The sequence below is a fragment of the Camelus ferus genome, chromosome 15 (genome assembly GCF_009834535.1).
Source record: "Camelus ferus isolate YT-003-E chromosome 15, BCGSAC_Cfer_1.0, whole genome shotgun sequence".
In the NCBI taxonomy this organism is placed as follows: Eukaryota; Metazoa; Chordata; class Mammalia; order Artiodactyla; family Camelidae; genus Camelus; species Camelus ferus.
In genome coordinates, this window is record NC_045710.1 from 18,025,649 (window position 1) to 18,044,659 (window position 19,011).

At 39.6% G+C, this 19,011-nt stretch overlaps 2 protein-coding genes across 11 annotated transcripts in view; one reads left to right on the forward strand and one right to left on the reverse strand.

Annotated features, from left to right (window-relative positions):
* The window catches only part of HADHB (hydroxyacyl-CoA dehydrogenase trifunctional multienzyme complex subunit beta), a 38,622-nt gene extending 25,880 nt beyond the window's left edge, over positions 1-12,742 (forward strand). For 2 of the 3 annotated variants that reach the window (XM_032497186.1, XM_032497187.1), the window contains exons 8-16: positions 564-751; positions 1,062-1,242; positions 3,114-3,235; positions 5,283-5,362; positions 5,443-5,490; positions 6,181-6,268; positions 6,644-6,718; positions 7,152-7,316; positions 9,800-12,742. In XM_032497186.1, the coding sequence (XP_032353077.1) occupies positions 564-751; positions 1,062-1,242; positions 3,114-3,235; positions 5,283-5,362; positions 5,443-5,490; positions 6,181-6,268; positions 6,644-6,718; positions 7,152-7,316; positions 9,800-9,835 (983 nt within the window). In that variant the 3' untranslated portion in view covers positions 9,836-12,742. The remainder of the gene's footprint in view (positions 1-563; positions 752-1,061; positions 1,243-3,113; positions 3,236-5,282; positions 5,363-5,442; positions 5,491-6,180; positions 6,269-6,643; positions 6,719-7,151; positions 7,317-9,799) is intronic. The other variant, XM_032497185.1, reaches the window with a different exon arrangement.
* An 844-nt stretch (positions 12,743-13,586) lies between these two features.
* Positions 13,587-19,011, reverse strand: part of ADGRF3 (adhesion G protein-coupled receptor F3) — a 31,230-nt gene continuing 25,805 nt past the window's right edge. For 2 of the 8 annotated variants that reach the window (XM_032497178.1, XM_032497184.1), the window contains 4 exons: positions 17,145-18,527; positions 16,657-16,698; positions 16,506-16,568; positions 13,587-16,246 (listed from right to left, as the gene is read on the reverse strand). In XM_032497178.1, the coding sequence (XP_032353069.1) occupies positions 16,091-16,246; positions 16,506-16,568; positions 16,657-16,698; positions 17,145-18,527 (1,644 nt within the window). In that variant the 3' untranslated portion in view covers positions 13,587-16,090. The remainder of the gene's footprint in view (positions 16,247-16,505; positions 16,569-16,656; positions 16,699-17,144; positions 18,528-19,011) is intronic. The other 6 variants (XM_032497180.1, XR_004326188.1, XM_032497183.1 and 3 more) reach the window with 6 other exon arrangements.

A 19,011-nucleotide genomic window follows, 5' to 3' on the forward strand; every position in this document is an offset into this window, starting at 1 on the left:
CTGAAACAGACAGTAATCACGTGCTCTCTTAGTAACATCAGGACCAGGTTGGCAAGCCCACCTCCTGGGTGCCAGGGAATGAAGCCACGCAGCCTGTGACCACTTTCAGTTAAAGCAACAAAATACTTGGCCAGGAGCCATAAAGGGGGCGGGCGGGGGGGCTGCCTTACATCTGAAAGCCAGAATTTCTCTACTTCGTAGTGGAAATTGAAATTCTCTTTATAGGAAAAAAGTCTTTACCAAAACTTAAGCTGGGAACATATAAAATATGCCAAAAGTTCTGGTTTAGAGTATGATTTGTTTGAGAATTGGTCCAATGGATACTTCTGGAAGTTGATGACCATATGACCTAAATGAAACTTGTTTTTCTCTAGTGCAGTGATTGTATTTTTAATCATTTAAAAATATTATCTTAATCCCTCTGGAAAGATAAAACCCTTAATTACAATTGTCGTATAATGCTGATAACTGTTGTACAATTTTTTAATCAAGAAGCTTAAATTATCAACGTCCTGCTAATTTCTTTCAAAGATGCTCATGTCTGTATGAACTGTGCCCTGTAGGTGTCTGCTTGATTGCTTCTGGCCAGTGTGATGTGGTCGTGGCAGGTGGTGTAGAGTTAATGTCCGATGTCCCTATTCGTCATTCAAGGAAAATGAGGAAAATGATGCTTGATCTTAATAAGGCCAAGACCCTTGGACAGCGGCTATCTTTAATCTCTAAATTCAGATTGAATTTCTTGTCACCTGAGGTAAGACTTGGGAGCTCTGACATAAAGACTTGTGTTCCCACAGGATCTGTCTGCAAAAATTTAAAGTTGGGTAAGACAGCACGGGTTCAGTTATACTCTTATAGTTGCAGATTCTGTTAGTTACAAGGGAAAGTTAATTATTTGGTAAAGATGAAAAAAAAAGATGTAAGCCCTTTTTAGAGATGCTGTGCTCTCAAAGAGCTTCCTTTGTCTTGCTCTTAATTAGTAGATTTTAGTATTCCCAAGTAACCCTAGGTGTGGTATAGCACCTGTTACCAGTGTACCTGGTCCTGTGTGTCTCCTTTCTCAGCTCCCTGCGGTGGCTGAGTTTTCCACCAGTGAGACCATGGGCCACTCTGCAGACCGACTGGCTGCTGCCTTTGCTGTTTCTCGACTGGAACAGGATGAGTACGCGCTGCGCTCACACCTCCTGGCCAAGAAGGCACAAGAGGAAGGACTCCTTTCTGATGTTGTGCTGTTCAAAGTACCAGGTAAAACAGTTTGCTCCGCTTTGTAAAGGAGAATGCTTCATGATACTTGTTAGGAAGATCCAAATTACTCCTAAAACTCTAAAAAAGCCCCAAATGACTTCTTGGTAGATATGTTATTTCTGTTTTCAGAATACTCAGCCTTTATTCTTTTTTTTTTTTTTTTTGGTCTCATTTATTCTTTTCTTTTTTTAATTGAAGCATAGTTGGTTTACAATGTTGTGTTAGTTTCTGATGTAGAGCATAGTGATTCAGTTAAACAAACATATATATAAAATTGTTTTTCATTATAGGTTATTACAAGTTATTGAATATAGTTTCCTGTGCTATATAGTAGGACCTTATTTATCTATTTCCATACTCTACTCTTTTTTTTCTTCCAATTTTATTGAGATATAATTGACACACAGTACTGTATAAGTTTCAGGTTTAAAACAATGATTTGACTTACATACAACATGAAATAAATATCGGAGTAAGTTCAGTGAACATCCATCATCTCACATAGATACAAAACGAAAGAAATAAAAAGTTTTTCCTTGTGATGAGAACTCAGCATTTACTTTTTTTCTTTTTCAGTTTTATTAGGTAGAGTTATTACAGTTTGACTGCATATATATATTATATTGTATGTAAATACATATATACATTATACTGCACACATGTTTTTTAGTTTACATGTATGTACTGATCATTGTTTCTAAGAACAGATTAGAGCCTTAGCTTTTTAAACTTACATAGTTATCAGAGGAATAAAGCCAACCACAAAATAAGAATCAACAGAATGTAGTAATCCAATCATAAAGGACAGTCAAATGTGCTTAAACATATTCAAGAAATCAATCATCTAAGTTATAAATAATAAGTAGTTCATTTGTATCCTTTTTTTTTTTTTAGATTCCACATGTAAATGATATCATATGGCATTTTTCTTTCTCTTTCTGGCCCACTTCACTTAGAATAACTGTCTCCAGGTCCATCCATGTTGCTGCAAATGGCATTCTTTTATTTTTTATGGCTGAGTAGTATTCCATTTTATATATGTACTACATCTTCTTTATCTAGTCATCTGTTGATGGACATTTGGTTTGTTTCCATGTCTTGGCTATTGTAAATAGTGCTGCTATGAACATTGGGGTGCATGTGTCTTTTTGAAGTATATTTTTCTCTGGGTATATGCCCTGGAGTGGGATTGCTGGATCATATGGTAAGTCTATTTTTAGTTTTTTAAGGAACCTCCATACTGTCCTCAATAGTGGCTACACGAAACCGCATTCCCACCAATAATGTAGAGAGGGTTCGTTTTTTTCCACACTGTCTCCAGCATTTATCGTTTGTAGCCTTTTTAATGATGGTCGCTCTGACTGGTGTGAGGTGATATTCATTGTAGTTTTGATTTGCATGTCTCCAACAATTAGTGATGTTGAACATCTTTTCATGTGATTGTTGTTGAGCCTTTATTCTTAAACATGGACTCAAGTTTCAATTTATGTTGTAACAACAGGTAAACATTTTAAAAAGAAAACTTTTTCAAAGTCTCCTTTTAGATATCCCTGATATATTTTAGTTCTTTATATATATACATGCCAATTTTCATTCATACGTCTTCTGGATAGAATAGCCAAATGTGAATGAGTAGCTTAAGAAAATAGAATGTCCTTTTTTTTTTTTCATTAAATCATTTAGATTATTTCCCAATGTCCTCTAAGAGTTTAGTTAAAATTTGATATCTTGACAACTGTAAAAGTCTTTTTTTTTAGTGACTAGGTAAGATTTATGTTTTATTTGTTGATCTAATTTTTCAAGCATATTTCTCTAGAGAATATATATAATGCTTGTGGTTCCTTAGAGTTAAAAAAGTCATGTCTTTATAGGAAAAGATACAGTTACCCAAGATAATGGCATTCGTCCTTCCTCCCTGGAGCAGATGGCCAAACTAAAACCTGCATTCATCAAGCCCTATGGCACAGTGACAGCTGCAAATTCTTCCTTCCTGGTAGCTATGTGTGCTCTATGTGTTCACTAGTGACTTATATTTGTGTACTCTCAATAGAAAAGCCCAAGATAGACGCATTTGTGTGTATTATGAATAGAAGCTTAAAAATATAGTTACTCATTACAAAGATAATGTTGAAATAAAGTCATGGTTTTTAAAGCCATTGAAGTCACCTGTTCCAGCCACTGTTCTGATACAAAAAGCTGTTCTCTTCAGGCACTTCACCAGTCAAAAAACTGGCTGCCTATGCTTGGCACTGGAGATGAAGAGAACAGTTGATTGTAATATAGTGAGAAAGTTCTGTGGTGGTTGTAAGCATAGGCTGTTGGAGAAGATACATACATGGGTGAGTCAGAGAGGCTTCTTAGAGGCGGTAACAGTTGAGCAGCGAATCTTAAAGGAAGAGTACAAGCCAATTGAAGAAGTGTAAAAAGGCATCCTAGGCAAAGAGAACAGCAAATGCAAAATCAGAGTTATAGGAACAAGAATTCCTTTGGAGAAAAGCGCGGTTGGAATATAGGATATAAATTTGGGGAGTCGTGTTAAGACTTGGAAGGTAGGCCAGGAGAGTGACAAAATACCTCTTCTAGCTCTGATTGTTAGAAAATGATGCTTCCTCACGACCCCCAGGTTACTTTCCTATAAGCATCATGGAATAAATCTACCCTCATTTTTTGGGGTGTGATTTTACTATCTTCAAGTAGCTTTATATCCTTCCTCGGTTTTTTTTTTCTTTTTCCTCCTCTTCAATTAAACATCCCTATTGATTAGGCTTGTAAGATGTGGTTTCCCTTCTATTCCACCTTGGGTGTGGTCTTCTGGATGTAGTTCATCTGGTCAGTATTTCTTTTACAATATAACTCCCCTACCTGGACATAAAGTCTAGAAGGATAGGCAAATGTTTGACATATTTGACCTTCATAAGTGACAATTTAATGCCTGCTCCTGAGCTAGGGGAAGGGTACCTGGGGTGGTTCCAGCTGGATGGTAAACCACCCTGTAAAGCCCGAGTGATGAAGGACCGGTTAGATGATGGTTTCCAAAACCAAATTGGATGATAGGGCCATATGGCCTGGGCTGCATTCTTGGCAGATATGAACCCCCTCGATTATTTCTGAGGTGTGCTGGTTTATACCTTGAAAATCAGCAACACAAATCATCAGAGGTGATGCATCATAGATCTGTGAATTTTCAGAAATGTTGTTAGTGTACCACATTCATTGCAATTTTGTGCACATTGAATATATTATTAATGTGATGCTCATAAACCATTTATTATGTATAAGTCACCTGTGATTCCAGACTTTATGGCCGCCCTGTTGGTAGTGGCACCATAGCCTTTGCAAGGTTACTGAGTTATAAAAAATACAGCCTAATGTGGTGAAATTGTTTTGATTTTCAAACTCTAGAGAGTAGTTTCCTTTCCTTTGGAATTTTGGATTTTTTTTTCAGCTCTTTCTTTTGAAGCAATGAAATGGTGAAGGACTACCTCTTTATCCCCTTAGTTGTCAGTTGGGAAAAACACATGGGGTGTGTCCAGAGAAGAAGACCATGGTTCTTATGTTCTCAGCTGTCTGCCTGTTTCTCCTTCTCCCACCAGTCTGCTTGTTATACAGTCTCAATAGAAGGAAGTCATCTTGGAGCCACAGGCAGGAAGCAGCTGAGAAACAGTCCAGAAAATGTGAAAGTAAATCAGTAAATAGGACATTTTTTTGAGATTATTTTAATTCATAGAATTCCTCATACTCTGCACCAACAGCAAAAAACTTTTCGTTTGTTTATTATGAATGCGTATTTTTAGAGTTGCCTATCTGCCTCATCCGTTTTGATAATTATGGTGCTTTTTGAACAGGCTCTTCTACTTTCATCCTCCAAAAATGGGTCACTGTGTGTGTTTGAATTATGATTTAATGATGGAGAAAATGGAAAGGTTTTGTTATATTAGAATCACTGTATAATTAGATTCAGGAACAGCATAAAAGATGGCTGTAGAAAGACCTCTGGGCAGACTGAGGAATATACTATTGCTGTTTGGTTGACATTTCAGACGGATGGTGCATCTGCAGTGCTGATTATGGCAGAGGAAAAAGCTCTGGCCATGGGCTATAAGCCGAAGGCATATTTGAGGTAAAGTCATGTTCAAATAAATTGCCTCTGGTTTCTTTTCTTTATTACTGAAACTAACCCCTCTATTTTTTTTAATCTAGGAATTTTGTGTATGTGTCTCAGGATCCAAAAGATCAGCTTTTACTTGGGTAGGTAGCAATGCATATCCTTGGATTATAATCAGAAGTATTTGGTTACCCACATTATTACATAGATTTTAAAGTACATTGAGCCCGGAGTGCATAATTGGTTTGTGTGTTGACTTTTTTTAAATAATAATAATCCTTTGTGTTGGTTTATCATTTTATAGTTTTGGATTCTTTTCCACTTTTACTATACTTTTCTACTTACGTATATAGCTTGGTATTCTTTATATTAAGCTGTCATAAGTATTTTTTTCATATTGCCACACACTCTGCTACACAGTCTTCAGAACAGCTTTTTGTAAAAAGCTCCTAATGTTTGGACTACTCCCCCTCCCTCACAAGGCTCACCCTCACTGGCCTCCATTATGTCCCTTAACTTGCCATGCCCATGCTTACGCTGTGCCCTTCGAAGTCTGTGTTCTTCTAACTCTTCACATTATTAGTTTGTCCTTCTCTTTCATCGTTGACTTGCTTATATTCTGTTTCTCTGAATCTAGAATATCACCTGCAAAGTCAGAGGCCATGTCTGTTCAGTTCACTGTTGTATCACTGGCACTTTATATTTCTACAGTAGAATCAGTGAATGAGTGGAGGACATTCTAATAATTATATAAAACTCAGTTTGGAGAATATGAAGGAGCTCTTACGTTAAAAATTAGCATTTTAACATGTCGTCAATTTTTTTCTTTTCAGACCAACATATGCTACTCCAAAAGTTCTAGAAAAGGCAGGATTAACATTGAATGATATTGATGCTTTTGAATTTCATGAAGCTTTCTCAGTAAGTCACTTTAAAGACACATAGCAAGGGACTATAATCATAAAAACTGTAGTCTGTGTTTGTGGGAGAGAGCAAGGCATCGTTTATAATATGAGTAAAACTGGAGTGGAGCTTAATATTTGAAGTACTGATATATGCTGCTGGGAGGGGCATGAGGGGAGGAATCCAGGGCCACACATACAGAGTTGAAAAGTGCACCTTTTGAGGCTATCTCTTAGAGGCCCTTCAAAAGTACCAGATTTTTTCTTTAAGAGATTCTCAATGAAGACTGAGTTAAAAATTTGCTCAACTTTAGAGTTAGACAATCTCATGTGTAAAAGAAATCCTCAAAGGATGTTACCAACAGGGTTCTTACTGAGTTATTATCCCTTCTAGGGTCAGATTTTGGCTAATTTGAAAGCCATGGATTCTGACTGGTTTGCACAAAACTACATGAATAGAAAAGCCAAGGTAAGTTTCTGATTAAAAATATGCTTGGGGAAGGAGGATATAGCTCAAATGGTAGAGCGCATGCTTAGCATGCAGGAGGTCCTGAGTTCAATCCCCAGTACCTCCATTAAAAAAAAAAAAGAACTAATAATAAATAAATAGACCTAATGACTTCCTCCCCAAAAAATAAAGTTAAAAAAAATATGCTTGAATTTCTAAATCACTTTAATATTTGGAGCTTTGTTACCTTCTAATAAAAATATGAAGAGGAAAGCTTTTTCTTATGAAGAATTACATCTTTCATTACATGTATCTGTTTCTTAGTTGGAAAATAGTTCCTAGAAATTCTTGAGATAAAATAAAAGCAAAATTTTAGATTGTCTATTGTTCACCACTCTGATGTTTTCTTAGGTAAACTCACCTTTACATTTGTGCCTGTTTTTGTGGGAGCCAGGTTGGAGTGCCTCCCTTGGAGAAGTTTAACAACTGGGGTGGATCACTGTCCTTGGGACACCCATTTGGAGCCACTGGCTGTCGGTTGGTCATGGCAGCTGCCAACAGATTACGGAAGGAAGGAGGCCAGTATGGTTTAGTTGCCGCCTGTGCAGCTGGAGGGCAGGTAGGAAGTCATTTTCTTGGAAACAAACTCATCCACGAATGTTTGATTTAGTTTAGTTTGAAACATTCTTAGAGCAATTTTTCTGATGGCAGAGAACCAGGAAAAAGAAAACAGGGTACAATTTTGGGGGGAATAGGGTACAATTGTAATTCTGATAGTACTTTGGAGGGAAGATATTATTTAAATCCAAGCTTTTCTTTTCCCTAAAATATTGTTTACATTTTTTGTTCATAAAAGTAATACACACTCATTATGGAAATCACAGAAAATACAATAAGTATGTAGAAAAAAATTAGAATCTTCTGTAATCCCCTCATCAGACACTGTCATTATTCACACTTTGATGTATTTTCTCCTTTAATAATAAAATTTTATTCATTTATCTAGTCACCATGAGACCTTGTCTATAAAATCTCTCCAAGAGGTAAACTTTCTTGAGAACTGAACTATACTTTAATGGAGAATTAATTTACCTCTGGATAACTTATTGCTATTTAGCTGGGGGAAATTATGTTTTTCTATAGGCTTTTTCTATCTGCTTTACTTGTGTTACAGACACAACTTCCTACCTGCTATAGCATGTCACTGTGGAAATAAAATCCAAAAGGAAGGCTGGCTGTAACCTTTTTTTTTTTAACCCTGATGGAAACAGATTTGATTTTTCTCCAGATTACAGAAACTTTCTGTTACTAATCAAGATGAATAAATAAGATATGTAAAAGTATAAACATCTTACATTTAAAAGCCTTTATTTATGGCTTTTCCTCAGAGACTTTGAAGAAGCAAGGGATCAGTTATTTTTAAGTTGGAATATTTTAGACTTCACCGTCAAAAGCATTTCCTAATCTGTGTAACTTCATTTATAGAAAACCACTGTCGGTTAGAACTGGAGCCCTCCCGCTTGTCTTCCTATGCCAGCCTTAAACAAGGGCAGTGACTAGTGCATAGTCCACGTAGGTTAGTGTCCTTTGGTTTTGAGTGTTCCCGAATTTTTTTATCTAGCACTTAAGAGTATTAATACTAGATGCTTTTGTGGATGAACAAAGAATAATACCCAGTATTATTATTTTTTTTTAGAAGTTTACAAGATAGTGAGGAGAGAGATGATGCATCCTAGAAACTAGATTAAACTTGGCATTGTTTCATCAGGAGCCAAATGAGCGACACAAACATGATGAGGTCAAGGAGGAATCCACCATTGTGGATCGAGAGCAGGATTTCTCAGCTTTGGCACTGTTAACATTTTTGGACCAGATAGTTCTTTGTTGTGAGGGGTTGTGCTGTGTGGTGTAGGATGTTTAATATAGTCAATACCCACTAGAGACCAGTACCAAACCGCCCAGTCCCTCACTATATACACACAGTTGGAACAACCAAAAATATCTCCAGACATTGCTAAATGTCCACTGGGGAGGGTAGGGGGCAAAGTCACCCCCAGTTATTCAGAGTGATATAAAAGATTTGGAACATGAAAACAACACATTTTAAATAAAACAAGTGAAGGAATATTCTCCTTACCATGGTTCCTTCTAGGACAACCGCAAGTCAGTCATACCTCCCCATCCCCGTTCTTTTGTTTGCTTGGTGCCTCTATCGAGGCGTTTAACAGTCTGTTTTGAACTAGAGTGTATATTAGATTGAGGACAGAGACCATTTAGCAAATCTTTGTACAGTGTTCAGTTTGGTGCCTTATAAATATAGTTGCTTAATAAACATTTGTGGGGATTGAATTGAATCTAGAAGCAGGGAGATTAGTTAGGCTGTTAACGAGTTTGGTGGTAGTCCAAAAGATAGAATGACTATGATTATCAGATAGGATTTAGACTCACGGAATCATAAATTTCTATGCTAGGTTTAAACTAGGGAGATAATGAGTACATGGCACTGTGCATAGTGCCGGGGGAGGGATTTTTTACCTTTTTAGCTTTGAGGGCCCTCAGATCATCTTCACTGGCGTAGAGTAGCGAAGAGGAGACCAGGTTTTGGAATCATCTGGTTTCAAATCCTGGCCCTATTGCTTACTAGCTCTGTGGATTTGGATAAGTAACTTAACTTTTCAAAGCCTCAGTTTTCTCATCTAGAGGCTTAGTTTTGTTGGCATTCACTGCATCATGTGTCTTTTTGTATGCTAAAAAGGCCCCCATGGCTTCTCATTTTAATTGCAGCCACTCACAGTGTATCTACTGGGAATCAGACTCTACCAGACTCCGATGCGTATATTATGTGTGTGTGCGCACACACGTTGTATGCTATCTAATTTAATGCTCACGAAAACACTGTGAAGTAGGCACCATGAGCCCCATTTTATGCAGGAAACTGAGGTTCAGATTGGCTAATAACTTTCCCAAGAACACATGGGGTTTGAATGGCAGAGCCAGGAGTAAACTCCAAAGCCTCATTGTCCCCGTTGTTCTCTGCTGCCTCTGTACTGCCAGATTCACTGCTTTTCATTGCTCTCACTGAACTTTTTTTTCCCTTTACAGGGCCATGCCATGATAGTGGAAGCTTATCCAAAATAATAGATCAAGAAGAGGTGACCTGGAGTTTCTCTGCAACACTCACCCTAGGCAATGCCATTTCAATGCATTACTCAGTGACATCTGTAGTTTCTAGGTCCTCTAAGGAAAATGAAATTTGTGGCCTTCTGTTAAATACTTTGCAATTAAGCCTTGCCAGTGTTCTGAGCTTTCCAATAATCATGGCTTACTGCTCTTTCAGGGATTTCTTAGTCACCAGAATCTCTCACAGTGATAAGTTTAAGCAATTATGTTTGGTCTCTATTATGAGTAATTGCAGTTTAGGGGAGAGATTAGCTGAGATTTGGAATCATCTTTGTATCATTTGCAAATTATAACTCATTCTTACTTGTTACCCAAAGGTAAATGTTTTCTATAAAATACAGACCAATGTGCCTAAATTAACTTAATTATGGAAAGATAATTCAGGGTCTAAACATCACTGAAAACTTACAGTAAATGTTTAGATATATAGATACCATATTGGTTAACCTTAATGAAGGGGAAAAGTATTAGAGAACTGTTTGTCATATTTTTTCATAGAGGTAAAAGGTTGCTCTGTTGGCTTAGGAACAAATTTTGCTTTTGATTACTCATTTGTAACTTCTAACCATTTTATTCAACCATGAGGCTGTTAGGAACATAAAGAAGGTCCTTCTTTAGAATAATACTTTTTTCCCCTTTTGCCCAACTGAAGTAAATGTATCACTATTTGGAGATGCTTCTGTTTTCCAGGTTTAATGAAGTATAAAGAGATTTTTAAAATTTAATCAACATACTAAAAATCCTCTCAATTTTTGACAACCAAAGTGCATTAAGTGACATGTGTGCTAGTGCTTTGAAGAAGCAGAGGTCTCAGTTGCAACCATTTATGTGAATGTTGTTTAGGTCTATGAAAGTTACTGGCAATCAGAATCATCCTGTAGTTCAGGGACAGACTGGGCAAGGGAGCAAGTGCTAACCTCTTAAAAGATTATTTGAGAGTCCCAGCATCGTTTCTTCATGAGTTCATTGGTAAGTTCAATATAATACAAGTTTTTAACACTAAACCATTATATTTCCTTTTGACAAAAATCAACTCTAGATAAGTTAAATATAAAAGGTAAAAAACTTTAAAATTTAGAAAAAAATACGACTATGACCTAAGGTTGGGGCAGGGAGGATTTCTTAAACAAGACATTTATAGTGTTACCATAAAAGGAAAGACCTATAAATTGGCCTATATTGAAATAGGAATGTTCTTTATATGATAGAGTGGAAAGACAAGCCACAAATGGGGCAAAGAAACAGATATAACTTAAAAAGGATGTGCATATATATATGTCTCTTACATATCTTACAAAGATATCTGTCATATGTATGATAGATATCATATACATGATATGATAGAGATATATCTTATAAGATGTACATGATATAGATATATTTCACAAAGGATCTAGGATATATACAGAATTCCTACAAAATTAAGAAGAAAGATAACTCAGTAAAAAAATGACAAACAATATTAACAGATTTTTTTTAGAAAATTATATACAAATGGAGAATAAAAGTGAAAAGATGCTCATTAGTAATCAAGAAAAACCAAATTAAGATCATAATGAGATATTTTATACCTACCAGACTGGCAAAAATGAACAAAACTGTGAATACCAAGCATTAGTAAGGATGTGGAACAATAGGAACTTTCTCTTCACTGCTGGTGAGAGTGCAAATTGATACAACCACTTTGGAAAACAGTCTGGCATTGTCTTGTGCATTTGAGTACTTATAAATCATATATTTGAAAAGGGGTTAATATCCAGAATATATAAAGAACTCCTACAACTCAACAACTAGAAAACCCAATTTAAAAGTGGGCAAATAATTTGAATAGACATTTCTCTGAAAAAGATATACAATGATCAATAAGCAAATGCAAAGATAGTTGCCATCACTAATTGTTAGGGAAATACAAATCAAACTACAATGAGATGCTACTTCACACCCATTCGTATGGCTATTATTAAAAAACGTGAAAATAACAAGTGTGGGTGAGGATATGGAGAAATTGAAACCTTTGTGCACTGTTGATGGGAATGTAAAAATGTGCAGATGCCATGGAAAACCGTATAGCAGTTCCTCAAACAATTCATAGGATTCAGCAGTTCCAGTTCTAGGTATACATCCAGAATTGAAAGCAGGGTCTCAAAGAGATATTTCTACATCTGTGTTCATAACAGCATTATTCACAATAGCTAAAACTTGGAAACAACTCAGGTGTTCATTGATGGATGAGTGGGTAAACAAAATGTGAAAATACTTAAAAAGGAAGGCAATCTTGTCACACCAGGGATGCTACACCATCGATGAACCTTGAGGACATTATGCTAAGTGAAATAACCCAGTCACAAAAAGACATACTGTGTAATTTCACTTATACCAGATGTCTTAAACGGTCAAATCCATTCACCATTCAAAAGAATGGTGGTGGCCAGGGGTTGGGGGAGGGGGAGTGAGGAGTTGTTTAATTCATATAGAGTTTCTGTTCTGAAAGGTGAAAAGAGTTTTGGGGATTGGTTGCACAACAATGTGACTCTACTTAACACTACTGTCCTGTATACTAAAAAGTGGTTAAAATGATCAGTTTTATGTGTATTTTACCACAATTAAAATTTTTTTTAAGGTAAGGGAAAATAATTAGAACGGAAGTTACCTCTGGATAGGGGACAGTGCATTTGGTTTGGGGAGGAGCACACAGGTTCTGTACTGTTTCAAAACATTCTATACATACAAGAGAAAGCCACGTTATCTTCATTAGCATGACTGCTACAAAGGATCACCCTTGGCGGTGGTTATAGGTGCCTCTTTGATGTTTGTTCTTAAATGTCTTAAACTGGTTATGCTGTTCTTAAAGATCTCAAAACTTAAGTGTCTCTCTTTACTTGTAAAACTTTAGTTAGACCCTCTGTTCCACCAAATAATCATTTGGGAGTGGAGCCTTTATTTGTCCTCATTTTTCATTCGAACTTCAGAAGGTTGGCTCCCCAACCTCTCCCCCACCCTGTCCCCACTGCTCCCCCAACCCCCAGATTTTTGCTTCTGATGATCTCTTTGCTTCCATCTTTCCTGAGAGAAGAACTCTAATTCTTCTCAGCCTATGATGTCCCCCTATCCTTTTTCAGTTTTATTTCTCCAAGCTTCTCAAATTCCGTCTCTCTCAAGGCATAAAAAGTAGTAGCATGGTCTCCTGGGCTTTCTTAGATTTTAATGGATGACTCAGAGGCCCTCTGCCTTTTTCTGCTGTGGTTTTGGGGGGATACTGAACTGGTATATTGTGCTTTCTCAATGAAGAGGGATCACTGATTGAGAGGAAATGGGACAGTGTGGGGATGGAAGGACAAAAATAGTTAATTAGACACTATTCTGAAAAGAAATAGATGATTGTGAGACAGAAGCAGCATTTAGACATGTTGACAGTGTATGTACTCAGTGCTGTACTCAACTAGTTGCCGTTTTCCCTTTTATGCTTAAAGGACCGTCAGTGATCAAACAATTCCGAGAGCAGAACTCCAGATAAGAGAGTTCAGAGCTTCCCTGGGAACCCCTAACGCACTCTATCCTTCTGTACACATGTCAGTTCCAAGGGGTATTTTGTTTGTGTTTCTTTGCTTGTCAGGTTTCTATCTTTTAATACATAAAATGTTCAGGAAAACTTTTTGAAAATAATTTTTTTCTAATATAAAAATACTTCTCATTGTAAAAAAAAAAGTCAAACAATATAGAATAGAAGAAAATGAAAAATCAAGTAGAGATACTCACTGTTTATGTTTTGATATCTCTCCTTTTTAATGCATATGTATTTGTAGGGACACATGGAACATAATTGCCTGGTATAATGGTGTTCTGGAACCCTTTTGTTTTACTTAACTATGTAGCCTAAATATTTTTTCATATCAGCAGGTGTAGGTATGTCATCATTTTTAATGACCAGATAGCATGCCTTTGTATGGATATATCCTAATTTGTTTTTACTAAGTACCTCTTTCTTGAGGATGTAAACACACTAGTGTGCACATCCTTTATACATTTATCTGTTCACTTGTTTACTGTTTCTTTAAGCCATCTTTATAGAAATGGAATTGCTACTAAATCTCACTTTCTTACATTTACCTCCAGAGCCTTCCCCCCCTTTTTTATGATGAGAGCCAAGTGAACAAGGGCTTAATGTCATTTTATTTGTCTATTCTAAAGTGTGTTTTTAGCAGCAGAGCATGCATTGTGTGCAGTCATTTGAGGAGGAAAGTGAAAATACATATATCTACAGAAACATACTCAGAAAAGGAATCTCTGCTGCTTCTTTAGTACTTTAATTTTTCAAAATATAGTTCGATAATTAAAAATATTAAGACTAAATATTAATATAAGTGAAAGTGGAATCGAGACATGACTCTGTTGCCAGGGAAACCAGCAAAGGCGAAGCCCCCAATGATTGAGTAGCTGCTGCCTCCCATGGGGGCTGGAACAAGTACGAGGCACAGAAACCTTGCAGTGGTCCTGGTGAGTTGGTACCTTCTACTTGAAAGAATGATTGAATCCATTTAGAGAAATACTTAGGCTGGTTCATACACAATTAATACAAATCACACAAATCATTAAGTAGAGGTATAGCATGTGTAAGAAAAATGTTTTCAATGGCATTTACCACTTTTAGTTAGCATTATCACTTTCTATTTCAAAAGAAAACACCCCATTCCATTTTATTTAAAAAATCCATGAATTCTATAATTAAAGACTCATTCATCAGAATTTTTTTTAATTTATCTAGTTTAAAAATTTTTCAGAACCCTGTCATCATCCTTTTGTAGATTCCATAAGTTAATCCATCTAGGCATCTTGATGCTCTCTAAAGTCTTTTCTTAAATATTTCTTCTCTATATCTAGCCTTAGCTTGATCCTGTCACTTTTATTTATCATTGCATTATTTATTTTATTTTGGCAGGGGTGGGGGAGGTAATTAGGTTTATTTATTTTTAGAGCAGGTACTGGGGATTCAACTCAGGACCCTGTGCATGTTAAGCATGTGCTCTAGTGCTTGAGCTATACTCTCCCCTGATCCTGTCACTTTTAAATGTCAATATTTGTCATCTTTTCTTCATAATTCCTGGCCATCTGTGATAACTTTCTACTTTAAAATTTATACCACATTCTTAAAATTGTGCTGGTATCAGTGACTTTACATACAAGCATACCTCTATGAAACTTACATTTTGGATTAATGTGTTTCATAGAGGTTAAAGAAAGAGGGATCTGTTAATTTCACCTTTTCCTAAATTTTGAAAAGAAACAAACCAAATTCTGCTCTTTGCCTCCACTCTCTGGAAGATCAGAGTTCCTGTCAATTAAGCCATCCTTTCCTTGTAATTATAGGGAAGAAATAATGAGAAAAGAAATCACTGAATAATGAAAACTGTTAAGACAGGTTTTACTTGCAATTATTCTGAACTTTGATATCTGTTAATTATTTTTTACAGCAAAGCCATGCTTACTCATTAGTTCACTTTAGCTAGTTTTTCGTGCTTTTCTTGCTTGGATAGGCAAGGGTGGGGACAGGTAAATGAGAAAAATGAGTGTGACTAATGAAAACAGAAGCCTATCTTTCCCAAGGGCTGAGCTCTGGGGCCAGGAAGAGTTCAGAGCGTTGGCCGGGACTCATCCTGGTGGCTTCAAGGACACACCCTCGACTCTCTCATCATAGGTGGGTCACTCAAAACTTTTGTCTTTCCTGTGAAAAAGCTTGCCCTGAAGCCTCTGTGGGCTCCTCTCCCCTCCGGTTACCAGACCCACCAATGGCATTTCCTCCACAACATGGGTTTTTCAGGCTATCTAAAAATAATGATAGTGTGAAAAGGAATTTTCAGAGTGAACTGAGTCAAGGGGTGGTGCTGGTGACACTGCAGCTTTCTAGGAAGGCAGTAGAAGATGCTATGCCGTCTTCTCTCCGAGGCCTCCACACTCCTTCAGCTCACCTGGGAATGTCCACCTGGAGAAGGCTGTTCACCCTGTGGGTCAGGGCGGGTATATATGAAGAGGTGTTTTCTTTGTAGAGCTCTGCTGGAAAGCCCTTTGTACACTCATCCTCACTCCGCACTTCTCACACTGCTCCCGAGAAAGCCGCATCCTCACCTGGTTTCTTCACTTCTTTGCTGTGTTACGGGATGTAGGTTTCATTTATGGCCTAGGAAGTTGTGGGAAGGCCCAATTACAGGGCAGTTATTACTACTGCCAACTCTCCTTTTGATGAGGTTGTATCCATTTGTACATTCTCACCTGTCCTCCTGCCTGGGCAGCAGAAATCCTAGGAACTTTGCTCCCGGCTACAGTGACTCTCATGCAAACCGATCCTACCTTTCCCCTGCTAACTAGAGGCAGATTCTCGGAGGGAGAAACCAGGGGAAAATCCAGAGTCACTAGGAGTCCAGGTTATAATCAGGAGCCCAGGAACCTGAATCTGCTCAGACTGGGCTGCATTCTCCATCGTAGGAGAGCTTGACCCTGAAACATGTTCCTCCTGAAATACAACCCCAATCTTCTCTTGGCGTCTGGCTGTCCCCATCTCCTCCATGGAAGGCTGTGGAACATCTACTTTGCTCTGCTCTCTGGGAAAAGTGAGGCTTTAAAGCCAGCAACTCACCAGGGAGATGGTGGAGTTGGGGGGCTGGGAGCGGCAAAAACGTTTGCGCAAAGCCTCTTGAACCTGTAGGAGAGGGGATTGCCATTATGCCAGCCAAAGTCCCGGCCTTTGGATGCATGCAAGTCAGGCTGGGGTGGGTGGGCAGACTCACCTTCCTGTCCATGAGGCAGCCGAACAATAAGATGAAGACACCCTGAAAAGAGGGATGAGGATCAGTTAGTCAAGGAGGAAGAAATCAAAGCCAATTCCTTCTCTCTCCTCCTTCAACCTCTGTCCTCTTGTTTAATTCACATCCTGAGGCTTCCCATCTTGGTTTTCTGTACATTTGCACCACTTGGTGCATAGAATCCATTTCAGGTGCTTTTCTTACTGTTACGAAGAAGATGGATCAAAGGATAGGGTACTGACAATTCCCTGACTTAAGTGACAAAACCAGATTATTTTACAGATGAGAAAACTAGGGGTCAAAGAGATTTGTCCACAGTTACTCAGCTAGTCAGTGGAGGAACGGCAATCCAAGCTTAAGCCTTTAAAAATTCCTGAGCCTATGTTTCTTCTGCACAACCATACCTCCTTGAGAAGGGACTGGCAGGGACTGTCTAAAAGGGCAAAAAGCACAGCCACCACCTTGTCACCCACCTGGGAGGTATTGAGAGCTGTGAAGAGGTAGTGGGGGACTATGGAGACTTCCTCTAACAGAGTGGCCAGGCCCAGCACCCAGGTGAGACCGAAGATGGGTGTGAGAATGAGCAGGGCTTTGATCACTCCCAGGAGGGCTTGACGCTTCTCCACCTGTGGTCCCTCTGACAGCGAAGGTCTCAGCAGCTTCAGCACAGCCATGGCTAGTACCAGCCCGTTCACACCCATGATGGCCAGCACTGGCCCCACGAAGGTGTAGAACACTCCTCCCTTCCTGTCCAACCAACATGCCCCCTCCCCCAGGTATTGCCCTCGGGGTAGGTAGAGGCCCAGGGTAACACCTGCAAACCCCATCGGGCACAGGTAGCCAAGGAACACCATCAGGGAGAGTACTCGGTGCTTGGACAGCTGATGGAAGACAAAGAGCAGCTGGTGGGCCAACATCAGAGCCTGAGCCAGCATCCAGAAGAAGGTGGCCAGGTAGAGGAAATGACAGAGGAAGGCAGTGGCCAGGCAGAGTGGGCTGTGGGGCCCTGGAGGAAGCAGCGAGGCTCCAAGGAAGCAGGTGTCTGCTGCCAGCAGGCAGAGCACCACATTGAGCAGGGCTGCGTGGCGTAAGTAGGCAACTTTGCTCTGCACCACAAATCTCCACACTAGCCTATACACACCCAGGCACACAAGCAGGGCCACAATGGAGGCCCCCAAGCCCACCTGACCCAGCAGCTCCAGGAGGGTGTTTTTTGGAACTGTGTGTCTAGACATGAGGATGGAGAAGGCAGTGAGGTGCCGGCAGATACAGTGAGTGGTGGGGCTGGCACTGGCTGCCTGCACCTGGCACCCTGCATCAGACCAGCCCCCCTTGCCCTGGAAGAGATTGTGGTCCCAGAAGACACAGTGAGGGGTGCCATTTGTGTCCCCAAAGTCCATGATGACCTCTCCCTTGTTGAAGACCTGGCCACCTGCCATGATGGAGATGGCAAGGACCAGACCAGGAGTGGCATAGAGGGAGTCCCCCAGCCCTTGTCCATAGTTTGAAGGCAGAAAGTGGTCCAGTTTTCGCAGCATCAGGCTAGTAACACTGACGTTGGTTCCATTATGGCCCAGTGGGGCCAGTGAGTGCTTGGGAATGTGCGCCTGCAGCATGGGCTGAGTAGAGAAGGAGACTCTGTAGTCGGAAGGAGGTGTGGGCCTGAGGAGCTGGGTCTGCAGCTGCACGTTGGGCAAGCCGAAGGAGAAGGGGTGATCCTGTGGGCACAGACTGCGTGCCAGGGTCTCCACAGCCAGCAGGAGATTGGAGCCCACTGCGGAGATCTGGGCCCGGGCTGTGGTCCACAGGGAACTGGCGTCCATGTCAAGGACCTTGTCTGTGGTTTTCAGCAGAGCCTGCAGCACACAACAGAGATGAGGCCTAGAGCCCTCAGCAGGGAACTACAGGCCCCAAACCCACCCTTCCTAGTTCAGTGCAAAACCCAAGGTTGGGGAGAAAAGGGAGAGGAAGACAGGCCTGCGAAAGGGAGACAGGAAGAAGAGGGCTGTTTAGCCTCCCGCTGGGGCGTCTTCCGGCATGTGGTCTCCTGATGCACATCCCACCCTCTGTCTGATTACTGGTCTCCCCACTCCATCCCTTGGGGCCACCAGATCCTAAGGGGGCCATTTAGATCTGTAAAGCTAGGAATGGTGCCCAGTGGTTGATGGCACAATGTTCTGAAGTAGAGGGCCACCAGCATGTCTCTGCACCCATGTGTGATACACATTCCCAAACACGAAGGGTGTGTAGTGTCATTGTCCCTGGTCATTCTTTTGGCTGCAGCTTATGGGTCGCCAACTGAGGCCTATACTGAGAGCTGGTGTAGGTGGGTCCAGCAAA